Source organism: Lemur catta, chromosome 14, assembly GCF_020740605.2.
Source record: "Lemur catta isolate mLemCat1 chromosome 14, mLemCat1.pri, whole genome shotgun sequence".
In the NCBI taxonomy this organism is placed as follows: domain Eukaryota; kingdom Metazoa; phylum Chordata; class Mammalia; order Primates; family Lemuridae; genus Lemur; species Lemur catta.
This window is the reverse complement of record NC_059141.1, coordinates 3544036-3563384: the sequence shown is the minus strand read 5'-3', so window position 1 is coordinate 3563384 and position 19349 is coordinate 3544036. Positions and strand designations below refer to the sequence as shown.

At 54.6% G+C, this 19349-nt stretch overlaps 1 protein-coding gene across 3 annotated transcripts in view; it reads left to right on the top strand.

The window, feature by feature from the left end:
• PTPRE (protein tyrosine phosphatase receptor type E) overlaps positions 1-19349 on the top strand; it is a 75987-nt gene that overhangs the window by 48860 nt on the left and 7778 nt on the right. For all 3 annotated transcript variants that reach the window (XM_045569368.1, XM_045569369.1, XM_045569370.1), the window contains 11 exons: positions 3337-3427; positions 6584-6660; positions 7328-7364; positions 9238-9335; positions 11795-11914; positions 13032-13195; positions 14519-14654; positions 15098-15247; positions 15610-15703; positions 16809-16885; positions 17797-17931. In XM_045569368.1, coding sequence (XP_045425324.1) covers positions 3337-3427; positions 6584-6660; positions 7328-7364; positions 9238-9335; positions 11795-11914; positions 13032-13195; positions 14519-14654; positions 15098-15247; positions 15610-15703; positions 16809-16885; positions 17797-17931 — 1179 coding nt within the window. The remainder of the gene's footprint in view (positions 1-3336; positions 3428-6583; positions 6661-7327; positions 7365-9237; positions 9336-11794; positions 11915-13031; positions 13196-14518; positions 14655-15097; positions 15248-15609; positions 15704-16808; positions 16886-17796; positions 17932-19349) is intronic.

Below are 19349 nucleotides of genomic sequence, written 5' to 3'. Positions count from 1 at the left end.
CCAGGGCCTGAGCGCAGCACAGTGTGAGTTTCATGGTGAAGGTGGCAGAGCCCAAGGCCATCCTTCATAGCCTCGGGGGCTCGAGCCCCCAGCTGGAGTGGGAAATGTCCCTCCTCTGAGCCACCACCGCAGGGGTTCCCTTGAGGGGACACTGGCCCCGTCTGCCGTGTGTATCTATGTGACAGACGAGTGGGTGATGGACGGACAGACAGACAGACAGACACAGAGACAGACCCAGGGAGTGTTGTCCTGGGTTTTACTATTCCGTGTTTATCCCTGGCGGTGTTGTGAGTTTCGTTTTATGAATATTCACCTTTCTGCACACGGCCTGGTGCGAGAGTCGCGCTCGGACGCAGAGAGGTTTTCAGCAGGTGGCCGACCGGCCCTGGCCCGTCTGGCTCCCACTGTCCAGGAAGGGGACATGGGCTGGGCCCGTCTTAGTCACGTCACAGCTGGAACGGGAGGCACAGCCCACGGATTGCGTAAGCAGCGGAGTGTGGTGCAATGGTCACATCCGAGGACGGCGTGAACGCTGCTGCAGCTATGTGACTTTTCACACCGGAGCAGCGTGGGCGGGAGAGGGAAGGCGATGGCACGTCAACACTGTACGTTGCTTAGTTTTTGAGCACAAGCCTCATCTGCCTTTGTCTTGCTTCCTTTTTACTGTTTCCAAATGTGTCCCCCCCCCTTTTTTTTTTTTTTGAGAAATTAGGTCATATTGAAAGACAGCTCCAAGCACTATTGTTTTGTAATCTCTCAGCTGACAAGAGAAGTTAATTCTCCATTTTCAAAATAACTCTCCAAGTTTGCAACTAGATGTCCCCTCCCTCCTTGTCCCATTTCCCCTTGCACTTTTGTTTCTTTGTGCGGCGGGGCTGGAGGCTGGGGGGCTCGAGGGTGGCGGGCTCTGAGCCAGAACCAGCTGGCTCTGCCACCCGCTCAAAAGTGAGGGCAGCCCCCCAGGGGGCTGGGAATAGGGTGGGGGCGGGTGAGGCACTTGCCCCAGGCACAAAATTTAAGTGGGCACCAAAAAGCTCCATAGTTAGGATAAATCATATTTTAATGGAACCCTTAAAAATATCAAAATTAATTCGAACAGAATTATAAGTGAAGACAGGATCTGCTGACTGATTTTTTCTTTTGCCTCGAGCTCTGATTTGACTTGTCAACACATATTTACTGATCCTGTCGTTATTCCAAAGTTTAATATTTTGGTCAGCATGGATTTTGTGCATTAATTTGGATTTTAAAAAAATAGAAATCGTCTGCATTAGAAATTTATTTATCTTAATTCCTGAGGTTTGGGGCACCCCTTTAAATTTTGCACCTCACACACACCATTGCCCCCAACCCTTCAGCTAAATACTCTCGTCCTTCTGCCCAGTGATGGGTGGAGGATGCGACGTAGGCCATGAGCACTGGAGTTGGAGTTGGGACTATGGAGCCTCATCCTGCCCCTGGGGGGCCCTGGGTGAGCTGCTGGTTTGCTCCTCTCTCAAGCAAGGGGTTGGCCACACCCTCGGGCCACGTGCCTGCAGCATCCCTCTTCCGAGAGTGCTGGAGCCTGCGTGGCCAGCCCCGTCTTGGGTCCTCAGATGGACCCGCGTATGTTGGTCAAGAAGGTCAGCATTAAGACAGCTCCGATGAAGAATCAGGAACTCCTTGGGGAGTAGGTCCTGAAAATGGAAAATCCAAGGCTTGAGTGTGAGTTGGGACGTTAAACCATTTGTTCTGCACACCTATACTTGGGTGAGCTGCATCTCTCCAAGGTGGACATTCTCTGTCTCTGGGGGTTCCTGGGGGAGGGAAGACTTGGAGTGAAGGTGAGAGAGGAGAGGAGGGAAGGACAGGAGTTAGGGACACAGTGAGAGCACCTGTGCTCTGGGGCAGAGACAAGGTGGCCCCTGGAAGACCCTGCTGTTGATGGGAGTAGGTGCTGGTGGCTGCAGACGAAGCTGAGAACCACTCGTTGGCCTTGGGGAGGCGTCCCCCAGGCCTGTCCCTCCACGCCAGCCACAGCAGAGCCTCAGCCTGTGGCCATGGGGTTTGGTGGCCCCAAAGCAGAGGAAGGAGGGTGGCCAAGGGTGCCCTGCTGTGAGCACCAGCTGGGTGGAACTTTGCAATTGGAGACACTTCCTGCCCCTGAGAGGAAGGCTCAGGGCACCCGTGGGTGGCAGGCCAGGCCCTGACCGCCTATGAGCAACCCGCAGGCCACGTGGCTCTGACCCAGGGCCCACCGTGAGGCTTGCTCCACTCTCTTGGGGACTGACAGGGACGCACAGATGTCTTCCCTGTTTCCATGCCTCCCTGTGGTCCGGGTGCCTGCAGCTGCAGCCAGACTGCCGGGCCCCCATCCAGTGTCTGCCCCTAGCCCACCAGGTGACCCTGCCTCGTTGGCTTTCTGTTTCCTCATCCACAAAAGGGGGTGATCCCAGTGTCACCTAATAATAGGTGAGTTGTGAAGGCTGGGGTGGCTCTTCCCCCCACCTCGCACGCTGTGAGCACTCAATAGATATTAACGCTTGTTATCGAACCCCAGTGACCCCAGGGTCCAGCTAGCGGTAAGGTTTAATGTCGAAGGACATGACCCAAGGGTTCAAAAGCTCTTCATGCCCTGCCCTGAGGAGCTCACCTGGGCTCACCAGTGAGCAAACGCACGACAGCTGGGGCCAACCAAGACTCAGAGGCCGCGGCTCCAAGGGGTAGAAAGAACCAGAAGTCAGGCCACCCAGTGTGCACTCGGCCGTGCTGCTTGTCGGGGCAGGGTCCTGCGAGGATCCCTCTCACACCCCAGCTGCTTGTTCGGGGTGGTGCTTCTCAAATGCTTCGTGCACCCAGTCCCCTGGGGATCCTGGTGATGCGTGTGCTGGTCCAGGAGGTCTGGGGCCGGCTGGAGTCTGCACTTCTAACACGCTCTCTCCCAGGCCCTGCAGCTGTGTGTCACAGAGCACAGTTAGATCCCCTTCCCCCCTCCCTTCAGCCCAGCACCATACTCAGTCCGTACCAAGCTGTGGGGCAACTGCTCTGCTGGCACCCGCAGGCCCTGAGCTACAGTGGGGATGTGGCAGCAAGTCTCTGTCTTCATGTGCTTAGGGTCCAGCCTGTGGGACCAAAGCTGTTGGCTCAGGGACAGGGCACCCTAAGGACAGCCAGTGTCTGTGTCTTGTTCATTCTCTGCCCTGTGCCTGGAACGGGGTCCGAGACAGAGCCGGGCCGTGGATGGGAGGCAGTTTGCTCAGAGACTAACTCTCCCAATTCCTGTGCTCAGCGGGGAAACTGAGGCAAGCGCAGTGTCTGGATGCATCCCCTCTGTGCTAACTCTACGTTTCCTTCCAGTCACTGCCATCTGGACACACACAAGGAAGCTTTGAACTGGCAAATAAAGAAGAAAACAGAGAAAAAAACCGATATCCCAACATCCTTCCCAGTAAGATTTTACTTTTTTTGGCATGATCGGTGTTGTCTGCACTAAACTCAGCATTGCCTTGCGGTTCTCCGAGACCGTGACATTCCCAGTGCTCGGATGACTGCTCAGCTGGGGCTCCAGAAGGTTCCTGCATGGCCTTGGGCACCTTGTTGCTGGCGGGTCTGGCTGCGAGGCCTGGGCTGCCAGGGGCCGAGCAGGGCAGGGGCTGCCTCCCTCGTGGTCATGGCACCCCTGGGGCGCCCTGCTGGACTCGGGGCTGCTGGTGGCCCCGGGCAGCCCCCTCCCTCACACTCAGTGCTCTTGGCCACAGGCCAAGTCCCCCGAGTTGTCTGGGGTCCAGGACCAAGGACAAAAATGACAGAATAAGAAACCTGTGGGAGACCGAGGCAGGAGGATTGCTTGAGCTCAGGACTTCCAGACTAGCCTGAGCAAGAGCGAGACCCCATCTCTACCAAAAATAGAAAAATTTAGCCGGGCGTGGTGGCACATGCCTGTAGTCCCTGCTACTTGGGAGGCTGAGGCAGGAGGATCATCTGAGCCCAGGAGTTTGAAGTTGCAGTGAGCTATGATGATGCCACTGCACTCTACCCAGGGTGACAGAGAGACTCTATCTAAAAAAAAAAAAAAAAAAAAAAAAGCAAAAATTAAAAATAAAAAAGAAACCTGTAGGGGCCTCAGCAGCTTCATGGGAGGGCTCAGAATCACCCCAATTTAACCCCAACGACGAAAGGTGGCCGTGGGCTGGTGAGTGTGGGCGCAGGGCCAGCAGGGCCAGGCAGCACACAGATGTGTCCTGGGGCTATACAGCAGGGTAGGTGGCGTCCTGGTGCCCACCTCAGTGCCCAGCCAAACCCGAAGGTTCTGATTCCCCTCTGCAAAGGCTGGCCCTGGAGTGTTGCAGCCTCCTTGGCCCCGCCTGGACCCTCCCACGGTGGGCGCTGCCCGTGGGGTAGCAGAATGGCAGCCTCCAAGGGCTCTGCTAAGTCCAGATTCGAATCCTGAACCTGAGGCCTCCGCATGGTCCACAGGGTCACCCCTCCTGGACAGCGGGATGGAGGCAGCCGGCTCCTAGCTGCATTTGTAGGGTTAGAATTGAGTCCATCTGCTCTGTTTGTCAGAGAAGCTGTGGTCTGTCCAAATTGGGATGTCTGGAAATCAGTATCAATTTTTAATTAAATTGTTTAGTTTAATTGATTAGTTTAAGTTATGCCCTGACTTGGCGGATGTGCAGGTTAAGCACCTCCTCAGCGCCAAGTGCTGTCCTAGGTGTCTACGTCCCTTTCAGTCCCTAAATCTTCACCCCTTAAAGGGAGCATTTCCACTGTTAGTCAGTACTTAGGTGGGACCTCAGGGGAGCAGCGTCAGGGGCCAGGTGTGGGAATAACCTACACACGGCCCCTCCTCCCTCACCTGGGAGTCCCCACCTGGAACAGGCCGAGCCTACCTCCCCCCTCCGCCAACCTTCTGGAGCTGTGTCCCCAGCTTGTACTGTGGAAGAGTCCTGGCCTTCCCCGACCCCCACAGCACAGCAGGATTCTCAACAGGCCTTTTCAGCTTGCCCCTTAAATTTAAATTCTTTCCCCACCTTCCTGCCCGGGGGGCACCACACCCCGGGAACTGGAGGGTGCCCACAGCCTTCCAGGGCCGGGGACTCTGCCAGGACATGGCATGTTTCACGTTGGTGGGACAATGGGCTTAGGGAATGGTGGTCTGGAGCCATTGTACTCTGGCAAGGACCAAAGGGGCGGCGTCTGGCATTCGGCATCGGGAGGGCTAAAGGCCACAGGAGCCGCGGGTCTGGGCACAGGGAGCAGTGGGTCGGGCTGCCCTGGGGCCTCTACTGGGGCCAGGATGGGTGGCCTGCGCCCTGGGGCTGGGTAGGGGGCTCTCAGGGCTACTCCCCAGGCCCAAGCTGCCCCCCTGACTCAGGTTCGAGCCCCTGCTCTTACTTGGGGTGGGGCTGGGTGAGCAGGGGGAGGAGGAGAGGGGACTCCGCAGCCCCGTGCCCCTTCCCTGCCCTTCCCAACCTTCCCCAAGCCCAGGGCAGGAGGTACCAGATTCACAAGGTGACCCTTGGCCGGGAGTCCCGTCCGTCTGCGCCCCGGGAGCTCCGAGGACAGAGGCCGGGGCGCTTTGGTTGCCAGGCTGGCTGGACTTCCGCCCGTGGAAAGGCTCCGTGGCCGGCGGCAAGCGAGGCCTCTTTTCTGGAAACATGCCAGCAGTTGATAATTTTAGGAAATAATATTTTGAAAGTCAAGTGTGACTTTTTAGAAAAAAAAGACAGGAAGCTCTTAGAAACGGCAAGAGTCTAAATCGAACCAGCGGCTATTTCTGCCCCGCTCTGCGCTAGCTGTGCTCCCGCTAATGGCTCCAGATTGTTTCCAGCTGGCGCCACACGTGTGCAGCCTGCGCCGTTTCTGCCTCAGGCTCCCAGCCCCCAAGCACAGGGCCCCACGGCCAGGTCGGGGGCTGCAAGTTCAGGGTCTGACTCCCCGACCGCCCCCTGGGGCCCCCCCGGCAGCAGAGCAGCTGTGGCTGAGCAATGGGGGTCCCAGGCCACCAGCTCATTCCCCCCACCCCACAGCCTTTCAGGTCAAGGTGACACAAACCACGTGTGCCCTAGGCCCCACTGGGCCCCCCACCAGCAGTCCTGAGGGGACCAGGATGGGTACAAAGCAGGGAAAAGGACTGAGGATTATCTAGTAATAACCCAATACAGAGCACCAAGTACCCACCAGGTGCTAAAGCCTGTGCCCGGGCTCCATCGCACGCCCTGGCCACGCGCCCATCACACGGAGGTGCCGTGCCCAGGGCCCCTGAAAACGTTCTTGTTTCTTCTAAAATCAGAAAAAATCGTAGACACAATCCAGCCTGGATTATAGTCACCTTTTCACTAACTACTAACAGCCTAAAATAGCATTTGCCGTTGGTTATGGAGGAAGCAGCCCCTGGAGGCAGAAGGGGCTGGGCCACGGGGGTCACATGCACATACGCAGACATCAACACCCCACCCTCGTGGCACCACGGTCCCTTCCATGCCAGCGTCGCTGTGGGAGACCTGCTGTGTCGTCTCTGGCGGCTGATACTGTAGATGGGGAAATACGCAGCACATGTGATACCTGATCCTAATATCATGGCTTTCCGGGTTTTTTCCAGATGACCATTCTAGGGTGATTCTGAGCCAGGTGGATGGCGTTCCCTGTTCCGACTACATCAACGCTTCCTACATAGACGTGAGTCGGCAGCAGCCCTGCTCCCCCGGCCCGTGGGATGCGCTCGCTGGGCCACGTGGGGGCCGGGAGTGAATCATGACCAGTGGGCACTTTCTCCCCTGGGGCCAGCAGTGTAAAGTGTCACGACCTTTCCGAGCTGTTTGGCCCTAAGCACTGAGAGCCTGGAACCGTCCTCGCTTTTCGAGGGAGCATCTGCCCTTGGGAATCTGTTTTCAAGAGACAGAGATAAGCGCAGAAGATGTTGGTTACAGGATTATTTATATTACTGACAAAATAGAACAGGAGGGGCCCAGGTAAACAAACTGTAGTTTATGGATTCTTAGGAATCCATGTTACTTGGTCTTTAAAAGATCATTTAACATAAATTGTAAAATTCTCATTAAAAATACGATATAAAAATTTGTATGCATTAACCCAATCAGATGTGTGCATCTGCTTGTGTGCGTGCCTGGGAATGTATTCACAGAAAAAAAGACTAGTGAGAGAACATGTGATATAGCATTTGGTATTTCTCAAGTTATTGATGAGGTTTTTTTTTTCTTACTTTTTCCTGTGTTTGCCAAATTTTCCATGGTGAATATGTGTTCCTTTCCTAACAACAGCAATTAAAAAATTCTTTCACCCAAAATAACATGGAAAAATTATAAATCTGATTTTGTTTTTCCAGGGTTACAAAGAGAAGAATAAATTCATAGCAGCTCAAGGTAAGCTTTTTATTAAGTTAATTTCTGAACATAATTTTGGTAAAATGAGGTGAATAGCTATTATTTCCTTATTTGGTTTTTTTTTTTTTTTTTGAGACAGAGTGTCACTTTGTTGCCCTGGCTAGAGTGAGTGCCATGGCGTCAGCCTAGCTCACTGCAACCTCAAACTCCTGGGCTTAAGTGATCCTCCTGCCTCAGCCTCCAGAGTAGCTGGGATTACAGGCATGCGCCACCACGCCTGGCTACTTTTTTCTATATATATTTTTCAGTTGGCCAGATAATTTCTTTCTACTTTTAGTAGAGACGGGGTCTTGCTCTTGCTGAGGCTGGTCTCGAACTCCTGACCTCTAGCGATCCACCCGCCTCGGCCTCCCAGTATGCCAGCAATACCAAGAATTTACATCAGGTTTTTTTATGTGTGTTTGCATTTAACAGGCATGTTAGATGTCTGTGGATACGTGGGACACACACATGTATTTCCATACCCGTGTGATTTCAACGCAGGCACATGGTGGCCCACTGGGTGCCATTCCAATCGTGCTGATGCTCGCGTTATATAACTGACTTGTTCTCGGTGGGCTGAGCGCTACAGGGGCCCAAGTCTGGGGGACAGAGGAACAAGCAGCTTTTCAGATCAAATCCATAACCAAGAAGTTGCTTCAGCCATGAACACGTACCCTTAACCTCACACATCGTCCTCCCTTGTGTACCAAGGACTTTCAGCCCATCCGTCATTCCGCCACAGGTTGTCATCTGCAAGAACCGGATCTACGTGCAGTTAGGTGTCAGTGGAGCTGAAACTAGACTTCTCACCCATCCTCACTCTTAGGCCAGGAGTCTAAAAGTGTACATCGGTATCACCTGTGGAGGCTGGGTGTGGTGGCCCACGCCTGTAATCCCAGCACTCTGGGAGGCCAAGACAGGAGGATCACTTGAGCCCAGGAGTGTGAGGTTGCAGTGAGCTGTGATGACACCACTGCACTCCAGCCTGGGTGACAGAGTGAGGTCTCGTCTCAAAAAAAAAAAAAAAATCAACTGGGGAGCTTGTTACCTCCTGAGACAAAAGGAGACACACAGCCATGTCACACACAGCGGACAGCAGTGTCAGCAAGCCTGACACACTGGCAGAGACAGATAAAGTGTATTTTTCTGTCATAAACAGACGTCCAAAGGGAGGGTTGAGCTTCTCGACCTTCCTGCGCGTCCCCAGCCTGCAGCTCCTACCCTCAGGCCGCAGAGTGGCTGCTGCCCCTCCAGCTACCGTGTCTGTATTCAGACAGGAGGTGGACAAAGGGCACAGGACTTTCTGCTAGTGACCGTTTATCTTTTGTTAGGATCCCCTTCCCAGGGACTTGCGCTCTTATCTTACTGGACGGCACCGTGGTGACAGAGTGAGCTTTTCACAAAGGAAAGGGGGTTAGAAATGGAGCACGAGTCAGCCTGGAGTCAGCCCCTCTCTCTCACGCACACGCACTTGCACACGCTCACGTGTCTGTCCTGATTCGGGGTTCTGGAGTGGGGTGAGGCCTTGACAAGCACGTTGACATGCAGCGTAGACCCAGCCCCCATCCGACACCTCCTTGCCACAAGTGGGGAAACCCAAACTGGGTGCGACCACTTAGCTGCCGGGGGCTTCCCGGCCGGAGCAGGGTGAGCGTGGCAGGACACACGGGAAGGCAGGAGACCTGCCGCTCCCTCCCGGCCTCCGCGGTTCTGCAGTACCTCAGGGCACAGACTGGCCTCGCCAGCCCACGACCCCTTTTGCGCCTCAGGGACGGAACAGCCATCCGAGGGCCCAGGGCCGGGGTGCAGGTGGGACCCCCCAGCGACTTCTCTTTATGCCTTTGACTTTGGAATTGTCCTCCGCACACAGGCCCTAAGCAGGAAACTGTTAACGACTTCTGGAGAATGGTCTGGGAGCAAAAGTCTGCGACCATCGTCATGCTGACCAATCTGAAAGAAAGGAAAGAGGTGAGCCCGGCGTGATGTAAGTTCCTGTTGGCTGCGGCGTGGCGGGGGGAGCTCACCACTTCCTCCTCCTTCTCCCTCTCTTCTTACCACTGCAGGGGAAAAAAACCCAGAGCACCCGCTGGCAGCGTTTTTATCATGAAGTAAATGCCCCGTGTCCGCAGCGTCTCAGGGCTGTGACCTGCTGCGTAGCAATGGCACAAGAGTTTACTTTTGTTCCCAACTGAGAGCGGTCCCGGCCCACCACTGGCTCTGACTCTGTGGCCGGAGCAGTGGCTCATACAGTGTAGACTTTTAGCGTGTTGAGCATATAACGTGGTGGGCCTGGACTAGAAACGAAAATGATTTCATGCTTATCGTCCAGACTAGAGAAATGCATGTGACAAGCGAGGTTTGTTGATTTGTCATCACGTCCATTTAATTAGCTGTTTCTAAGGCACAAAAGGATGCAGGCACGTTACAGTGTAAGAATTCGGAACCGCTGCAGAGAAGAGAAGTTGAACTGATTCGTCTCCTGTTGCCGTGCGTGCTGATTGGCATCTGCGCTGCGGGGCCAGCTGTGTCCCAGCAAGGACGGGGCGCGCACGCTGGCCCGGCCCCAACAGCATGCAGGCGATGTGGCCAGGACTCCAGGGAAGGGCTGCCGCTTTTAAACAGAAGTGCCAGGCCTTGGGGGGCTCAGCTGGGGCAGAGACCAGGCAGGAGCCCCCAGAAGGGCAGGCCCTGAGGCACGTGGGTCCCCACAGTGCCACCTTACTGATTGTGCCCACAGCAAAAAGCACAGGAGAAAATCCTCCAGCCACCATTGCTGGTCAGGGATACGATGGGGGGAATTGTTTCATTTTCAAGAGAGTTGGGACAGGGCTGGTGAGGGCCACCACTTCTCACCGTGCAAACCCTGCCCTTATCATCTTTGTCACCAGAAAGAGTGACAAGAGGGAAGCAGGGGATTCCCAGTACAGGACACTTAACCCTGGCCTGGCTGGGGCGGCGGTGGGGCCCCACGCAGTGGAAAACGAACCCAACCCTTTGCCGGGGCCTCTTGGCGCCCGGCTACGCGGGGCCCACAGGGACCGGTCTTCCTAGGGGCTGGCTCTCCAAACACGGGACCAGCTCAGGAACAGTGGGATGTGGAGAACATCCCCATTTTCCCCTCGGTCACTCTGTTGCTGTGTCACTTGGCATTTTCTGTCTGGAGTTTTCCACTCCCGTGACTCAGAGTTGGGCTGCTTCTGCGGCTCGAGTCTCACCATCTCGGATGAAATCATTTCTCAATCGAGTTCCTTTTTCTCAGTTGCTCACACGCCCGTCGTGGGCTCCTCGGCCTCCACATCCTGGGCCGTGCGTTGCGCAGTGCAGCTGCCCTGGCACCGCGTGGTCTGGCTGGGGGAGGGGAGGCCGCGGGCGTCAGAGCAGCTGCGAACACTGAGCCCTCTGGGGCCTGGACGTGTCCTGTCCCCACCGAGAGCCTCTCCAGGCAGGACCCTCCAGAGGGTCTCCAGCCTCCCGGACCTGGAACTCCAGGACCCTCAGGTGTTGCTGCTGCTCGAGACCCCCTGTGAGCGCAGAGCAGCAGAGGGGGCGTCCGTCCCATGGACGTAACACAAGGAGGCCGGTCGCCCATAAACACCAGACACTTTTTGTTTCATAAGATCATTAATCCTGTGACCTGACCAGTTAGCTGTGCCACGTGTTGGCCCTCCCAGCGTAGGTGTCTGACATCTGGGAGGCTTGTGAAATGCAGAGACGATTCTGTGGCACGTTAAGCAGATCTTTTCCCACGTCAGGCGGGTCCTCATCACTCGTGAAGGCCCTGCCGACAGAGGACTTATGGGAGGGGCAGAATAAAAGGCCTCCTGGAACTGGCATGTTGGGTCATTTTGATTTCGGAGGGCGGGAAGGCGAGGAATCGGGCTCTGTGGAGCAACGCGCCGTCCACCGCACGGCAGCTCGGCCACGCTGGACAGAGACGAGAATCATTAGGTCCATCACAGGCTCATTACTCGTGCACAGCAAGCTGGTGGCCGTGATGCAAGTTGTTTGTCTTGGTGAACTGAGCAGGGAAAAGCACAGTGCTGGATTCGGTGGGAAATGTTTGGGGAAGGCGTCCTCACACCCCAGCCTGGGGGTCACTTTGGGTTGGGGGCCCAGCTCTGAAGGCTCAGCACGGCCAGTCTGTGGTCAGTTCCATGCGATGTGCAGATTAGTGAATTATTGAAGAAAGAAGATGTCATTGAAATCAGAAACCTCAAGGGTCGTAGGCACCGTCTCAGGGCCACCTGGAGCCAGGTGTGTGGCCTCAGTTTCCCCATTTGTAAGGCAAGCACTTGCCGTGGGCTGTCTCAGCTCCAGGAGCAGTCTGACCCTCGGCTGGTGTGTGTGAGGCCTTGTGTGGATGGCTGCGGGGACAGGCCAGGACAGTGACTGGGATCTATTTGTTTCCATCACATTGTTCTGTGCAGGAAAAGTGCTATCAGTACTGGCCCGACCAGGGCTGCTGGACCTACGGAAACATCCGGGTATGCGTGGAAGACTGCGTGGTTCTGGTGGACTATACCATCCGGAAGTTCTGCATACAGCCGGTAAGCACTTGGAGCACACGCTTTGAAGATGATACCTGCCCCACCCCAGCAATGCTGTGGCCGTGGCCGAGTGTGGCCGTGGCCGGGCTGTGACAGGGCTGGGCAAGTTAGTGGGCTGAGACTTGAGAGGCAGGTGCACCTGGGTCTGCAGAGAACACCGGGCACTGCTGGGCCCCACGACCATCCGGGCCTCCCCAGGAGGGGGACGAGTCAGGTGCAGGAGCCCAGGACAGGGCCCCACAGGAGCACAGTGTCATTTCACACACTGGAATTGTGAGACAGGATTTTTTTAAACACTTTCTATATTATGTCTGAAGCCTCCTCATAATTTTTCACACTTATTTCCTACTGCTCCCCCCACAAAGAATTTAAGGCAGACCTCAATAAAAATGCCTGTGTGCAAAGCAGATGAAATGGAGAATTAAGAGAGATTTAAAAACCATAGAGGAAACAGAAGGTCATATTCTCAGGATTTAAAGATAGAGTGATTGCCATAATTAGATCACACACTCTGAGTCTGAGGTTCCTATAAGGCACAGCAAAGAAGGGAAAAGGATGAGATTTATTGCTCTTGTTATCCCTGCTCACCCCTCTCCCAGACATGGGCACACAGGTGTGCACACACATGCACACACATACTTCCAAGTACACCGTGTGTAACCTTCCACGGTCTAGAGCAGGAGAATTAAAATCGTGGGCTCTGAGTTCGAAAGCTGAGGGGCCTCTGAGGACGGGTCTGGGAGTCTGCAATGAGTAGACCGACCACATCATCTCTTCTCTCAGATGTCAGATGCTTTTGAACATGAAAGGACGTGCTGTGGGCAATTACTCAGGACCCCAGGCCTGCCGTGGGACTGTCCAGGCAATGGGGGTCATGGCCACCCCGCCTGCAAGTGGGGTCCATGAGCATCAGGACCAGCTTTGGGCGTGTGTCTGGCTACTCGGGGCCTACTGGGGGCCCTGCTGTATGGTGCCCTGTCCAGAGCCGGTAGTAGTAAGCCCCGGGCCCCTCCCACACATGGCCCCAGCTCAGGGAGCCCACGCGTCCTCGGAACGAGATGTTATGGGGCAGGGAGCGGCCGTCCCACCCGACTCTCGTTTCCCGTGTCCCCTGCAGCAACTGCCCGACGGCTGCAAGGCCCCCCGGCTCGTCTCACAGCTGCACTTCACCAGCTGGCCCGACTTCGGGGTGCCCTTCACCCCCATCGGGATGCTGAAGTTCCTCAAGAAGGTGAAGGCGCTCAACCCCGCGCATGCGGGGCCCATCGTGGTGCACTGCAGGTACGCCGGCGGGCTGCTGGGAGGGTGTGCCCCGCGTGGGAAATGACTGGGGCACAATGGTGAGGTGGGCAGAGGTTGGCAGGGTGGCATGAATGCAAATGTGCGGCGACTGCACTGTGGCCGGAAGGACCCCACGGGCAGAGAGCTGGAGGGAGGGCTGCCCTGGCGCATTCTGTGGCAGCAGAGCCCCCTCCTTACCACAGTGTGGAAAACCAACAAAAGCTGAGAGTCCTGGTTGATGGTGGGAGTGGGGCTCTGGGCACCTCCCCCAGGGGCTCCTAAGTCACCTCGGGGAACCGAGGGGGAAACCACGAGTCTGCAGGAAGGGCACTCCCCCCCGACACACACACACACACACACACACACACACACACACACACACACACACACGTCTTTGTAGACGAGCACACTGAGCCTGAGAGGGGCCCTGCAAGCCCCCAGAACGCAGCATCCCCCGAGCATGCCATCCTGGGCACCAGGGCAGAGGACCAGGCTGCCACTTCCCCACTCTCAGCCTCAGTTTCTCCATCTGTAATAGGAAGGACAACCTCAGAGGGGCCTGTGACCTGTGTCTGGGTGGGCTTTGCATGACACATCACTGTAAGCCCAGGCCAGCACCGTTTTGCTTCCAGCTGTTACAGACAGGTTCATTCTGAGTATCACAGCCCTGCCAGGGACAGAGCCACCTGCATGCAGCGATGCAGGTGCCCTGCACCTGTCACACAGATGTTCAGGAGACGCAGTCCCGAGAATCGGGCAGAACTGGCATTCGCCAGTTCTGAGCAAGACCCCGCCACTGGGGCCGAGCAGGGTGGGCCCCACCCCACACACCCTCCAACGCAGCCCGTGCTGGCGGGTGGAGTCTGCAGCTCAGGCAGCAGGAACGTGTCAGATGACAGCTCACTTAACGCAGGTGGAACTATTCACTCCGTTTGACAGAGGAGGAGGCGGGGTCCCAGAGACGCTGCACAGTTGATCCAGGGCCCCCAGGGCCAGACCCAGGATGCCAGTTACACAAGTGATAACAAGAGGTAGTGTTTGATAATTGAGAAAAAGTCCTCCACGCCGCCGTACGCAAAGCTGGCCGCGACGGCGCTCTCTGATCAGCCTGTTAGTAGTTTCCCTCCGCGGTCGCCGGGCTGGGACTGCAGCGCCCCCTGGTGACCTCGCCGCAGCTTTGCTGTTCATCAGCCACAGAAAAGTTGTGCTGAGGACCTGGATGCAGGGCGTGTCCTTCCGTTTCCGTGTGCAGGCACCCTCGGCCTGCTGTTTACCTCAGGGGGAATGTGACTCACCAGGGGGCCTCTCCCTTCCTCCCTGAAGCGCGGGCGTGGGCCGGACGGGCACCTTCATCGTCATCGACGCCATGATGGACATGATGCACGCGGAGCAGAAGGTGGACGTGTTCGAGTTCGTGTCGCGCATCCGCAATCAGCGCCCTCAGATGGTCCAGACCGATGTGAGTCCTGTCTTCTTCCCGCCCTGGGACGCACCGGGGGCCGGGGCCACACAGGCTGCGGGACTCACTGCCCCGCCCACGCGGGGGACCCTGGCTCCGACCGGCCGGTGGCAGCCACCTCGGCATGTCCAGGGCCCCCCAGCTTCACTCCCCACTCTGCCCCCTCCCTGTGGGACCCCGGGGCTCCACATCCTGCTGGGAGACGGGGTGACGGCCCTCCCCCCAGGTGGTGCAGAACAGCGCCTGGCATGCTCGGGAAATGCCAGCTGCCACCACCAGCTTCACTCAGTGGCGCGGATGGTCATTATATGTGGCCGTCAGTCTGACTCTGCCCCAAACCTCCTTGCGCTGGCAAAAGGAGAAGGAAAACAGAACGGCCCCCTTGGGCTGCTGAGCTCCGCGGGGGCAGAGTCGAGGGTGTGGGCGCGCCTGTGTCCCCACAGATGCAGTACACGTTCATCTACCAGGCCTTACTCGAGTACTACCTCTACGGGGACACGGAGCTGGACGTGTCCTCCCTGGAGAAGCACCTGCAGACGCTGCACGGCACCACCACCCACTTCGACAAGATCGGGCTGGAGGAGGAGTTCAGGGTGAGTGCGCGGCCGCGTCTGCACCCTGGGGCGCAAGGCGGAGGAAGCTGGGCAGGCCGGCCGCCAGCCGTGTACCTGAGGCCTCTTTCAGTCCCTTGCCCTCTTGATCCACCCCGGAGAAAGCAGGGAGCAGCCCCGGCCAGTGACTTGCGAGAAGTGTCAGGGGCCTTTCAGAGCCTCGCGGCGGCCTGGCAGGAGCGCGTGCCCGGCATGTCTGTGCCCCAGTCCTGAGGAGACGCCCTGAGACGGGACAGACGTTCCCTTTGCACAGGAGCCCTCTGGGGTAGTGTGGCCCACGGGTGAGCGCTTTGCTCATGAGTGTCAGAGTTGTAACTGCATCATTATGTCCTCCTCGGCCACAGAAACTGACGAACGTCCGGATCATGAAGGAGAACATGAGGACGGGCAACCTGCCAGCCAACATGAAGAAGGCCCGAGTCATCCAGATCATCCCGTGTAAGGCCCGCGGGCGGCACCAGCTACCAGGCCAGGGCCACTTACCTCCGTCAACTGGGTCACAGCAGGGTGTCCTCCGGGCCCAGGCTAGGGGTCTTGGGTGCTGTGTCAAGTGTCAGGAAGAACAGGCCCACCTGTGAAGCACTGGGTGACCAAGACAGGCAGCTAAGATCACGGGCTTAGACGGGGAGGGCAGCTGGGGCCAGACCACCAGGAAGGCTTCATGGAAGTGAGATTTGCCGCAGGTGTGCCTTGGGGCCTCCCGAATCAGAATCCGGGTCCACACATCGTTCAGTGCTCCCCAAGCCCAGGTGGAGGCGCATCCCCTCTTACACAGAGGGGAGCAAGGGCTTTAGCCACGGCCATACCGATGAACTTAGCTGAGACCTCTAGGAAAAGTCTCTGGCCTTAGGGAGGGCAAGAAACGGGCCTACGGTAGAGTTAGGACGCTGGCCTGCACCCAGGTTGTTGAGGGGTGGGCAGGCCTGGCAGGGCCTGGAGGAGCAGAGGCCAAGGCCAGTGAGGAGGCAGGCTCTGCAGGCATCCGAGGCACACGGAGGGGTGTGGGACACTGCCCCGCTTGAGGAAAACAGGGTGTGTGTCATGGACTTGTCCTCGATGGAGTAGCAGCCCAACAGTTATTTGCTGCCTTCAAAGGGCTGTGCCCAGGCCTGCTTTCCAGGGGTCACTCCATGCGCTGCGGGGAATGGAAGGTTCCTGGGGGCTTGGGGAAGCCCTCCCCAGCCTCAGACACCCGATCCTTTGTGGCTCTGGTGTCCTGCCAGCTGCTCTAGGTCCCTGCCTGGTCACATGCCTTTTACTCCTTAAATGCAGTGTTTTCAGTGCTTATATTTTGATATGTATTATGTTGATTCATGAAAAATAGAAATGATAACTGGATTATTTTTAGAGCTTTCCTACAAAAAAAAAAAAACACTTCCCTGGGTCACTTTAATTAATCTATTTTATAAGGTAAGCTTTCCAAAGAGTTGGCTTTGCTTAGCAATTTTATTAATAGGCTCTATTTTGAAAGCTTGTAGTAACAGATTAAAGTTTGCAAGGCAGGACAGTATTTGAACTAACTAAAGAAAATGCTGCTTTGCAGATGACTTCAATCGAGTTATCCTTTCCATGAAAAGGGGACAGGAATACACGGACTACATCAACGCCTCCTTCATAGACGTACGTAGAGTGGCCTCAGCTGTGCTTAGTGCGAAACTCTTTCCTTGACATCTGACCACACAGACTCTTGATAAAATCAAAAAGAATTGACATGTTTCCAGAAACTCAACAATTTTGTTAGCAGAAATACTTGCTTAAAAAAAATGACAATGTATCATGGGATTAAGTAAAAAAAAATGAATAGTAAACTCTGGAAACAGAAGGATATAGACTCAATGCTTAGTAATTGGCTAATTTTCATTCTGCTTTCAATATATAGCTATTTTTCTTTTACGTATCTATTACACGTCAATTATATATCCAGCGCTTCTGTGAACTTTCTCTTGTGTGATTTCTGCAATATTTACTCATGTGGACAATACAATTGTGTGTTCAGAGCACATAGACACAGGTTTTCTTCACACACAAGGGCATTAGCAGAGAACCGGGCAAGAGACAGCGTTGCAGCTAAGTGTGTGTTAATGTTACTGTTTGCAGATGAGAAAACTGTGGCAGAAGTCAGCAGGGTCCTAGTGGACGGACTAGGATTTGAACCCCTTCCTCCAACTCCATGCACAGGGTCCTCTGCCTGAGTGTGATACTAATCTAGCTGAAACACACAGAAATGTGTTAGAACCAAAGCCACCGGGTGCTTTCAGGTGGTCACAAGCCACTGGTAGCTCAAAATGCCCATTCATAGCTGACTCAGGGGCTGAAGGTAGAGGTGTATAGTTTTCAGATAAAGCGAGCATCTTGACCTTCTTCTTGGTCACGTGCCATGCTTAGTGGCACCCCATGCCAGCTGGGGTTTGGTTCAGGCTGTGGAAGATTGGAGGGTTTCCCTCATCAGGCCTCAGACTGAGCGCATGTGGCAGGGAGCGGACCGGGAGTGGAAGGAAGTCAGATTTTAACCCCTGCTCCCCCATTTGAAGGGCTACCGACAGAAGGACTATTTCATAGCCACCCAGGGGCCCCTGGCGCACACGGTGGAGGATTTCTGGAGGATGGTCTGGGAGTGGAAGTCCCACACGATCGTGATGCTGACCGAGGTGCAGGAGAGAGAGCAGGTGAGAGCCGCCCAGCCTGGACCCTCTGGGGGCCACCTGGGCACCTGTGGGGACCGTAGCTACTCTGGACAAACGTCTCACCTGCCATCAGTTCTGCCAACACATGGGTGGGCAGAGCCAGGATGACTGGGCAGTAAGAGAGGTTGGAAATGAAAAAGGTTTCATTCACCCTTTCCTTTTGTGGGAGGACGTGGGTTTAACCATAACTACCCACCGTCTTTTATTCTTAACCTACATTTTATTTAACCTGCCTTGACATTCTGCCATTTTGTATTGGCCAAGATGACAGGCTGTGGAAGAAAAAGACATTATTAACTTTTTTCAAGACAAAGACACAGGCACTGATATGTGTACCTAACTGGTATCGTCCTGATTAATGGAATGAGCTAAATGTTTCCCTTTTCACAGAGATCCATCCCTGGCTTTCTTGTATTTATTTAATAACAAAACAATAAACACCTGTAAACCCACCATACAACAGAGAAACCAAATTTTAGAGATAATGTACCTCTATCTAGATCATCCCCCAAGACATAAATACTACCCCAAATTTGTGTTTTGATTTCTTTGCTTTAAAAAAAAACAGGTTTATTGAGATATAATTCACCTACCATCCAATTCATCTTCTTAAAGGGTAGAATTCAGTAGATGTTATTATAGTCACAGAGTTGTGCAACCACCACCTCTATCTAATTCCGGATCATTTTCATCACCCCAAAAAGAAACCACAACAGTCACTCCACATCCCTCCCTTCCCACCACCCCTGGCAGCCACTACTCACGACTCCACTTTCTGACGCTCTGGACACAAATATAAATGGAATCATATCATGTGGCTTTTCCGTGATTGAGCTCTTTCGCTTAGCATGTTTTCAAGGCTCACCCATGTTGTAGCATGAATCAGTACATCATTCTTTTTAGTGACAAATAGTATTCTACTGTATGGATATACATTTTGTTTACCAATTCACCAGTTGATGGACACTGGGTTGTTTATACTTTTCCAAAGTGGATGTGGTTTCAAAGTGGACACCAGCAATGTGTAAGAGATGTCATTCATCTACACACCTTGTACAGCATTCTCAGGCATCCTGATTTTCATAATTGAACAAATGTAAATATTATCTCTTTGTGGCCTTGATTTGTGTCTCTCCGATTCCTACAAGGTCAAGCATCACTTCATAGACTTGGGGATGGCATGTTTCCTCTTGTGCACAATGCTTTGCCTTTCACCCATTTTTCTTTGAGTTGTTTGCTCTTTTGTTATTGCTTTATAGGAGTTCTTTACATATTCTTGATACTAGTCCTTTGTTAGTTTTATGTATTGTAAACATCTTATCACAGTTTGTGGCCTGTCTTTTCACTCTATTAATAATGTTTGTTGATGAAGAGAAGTGAATTTTATTGTAAGCTCATGT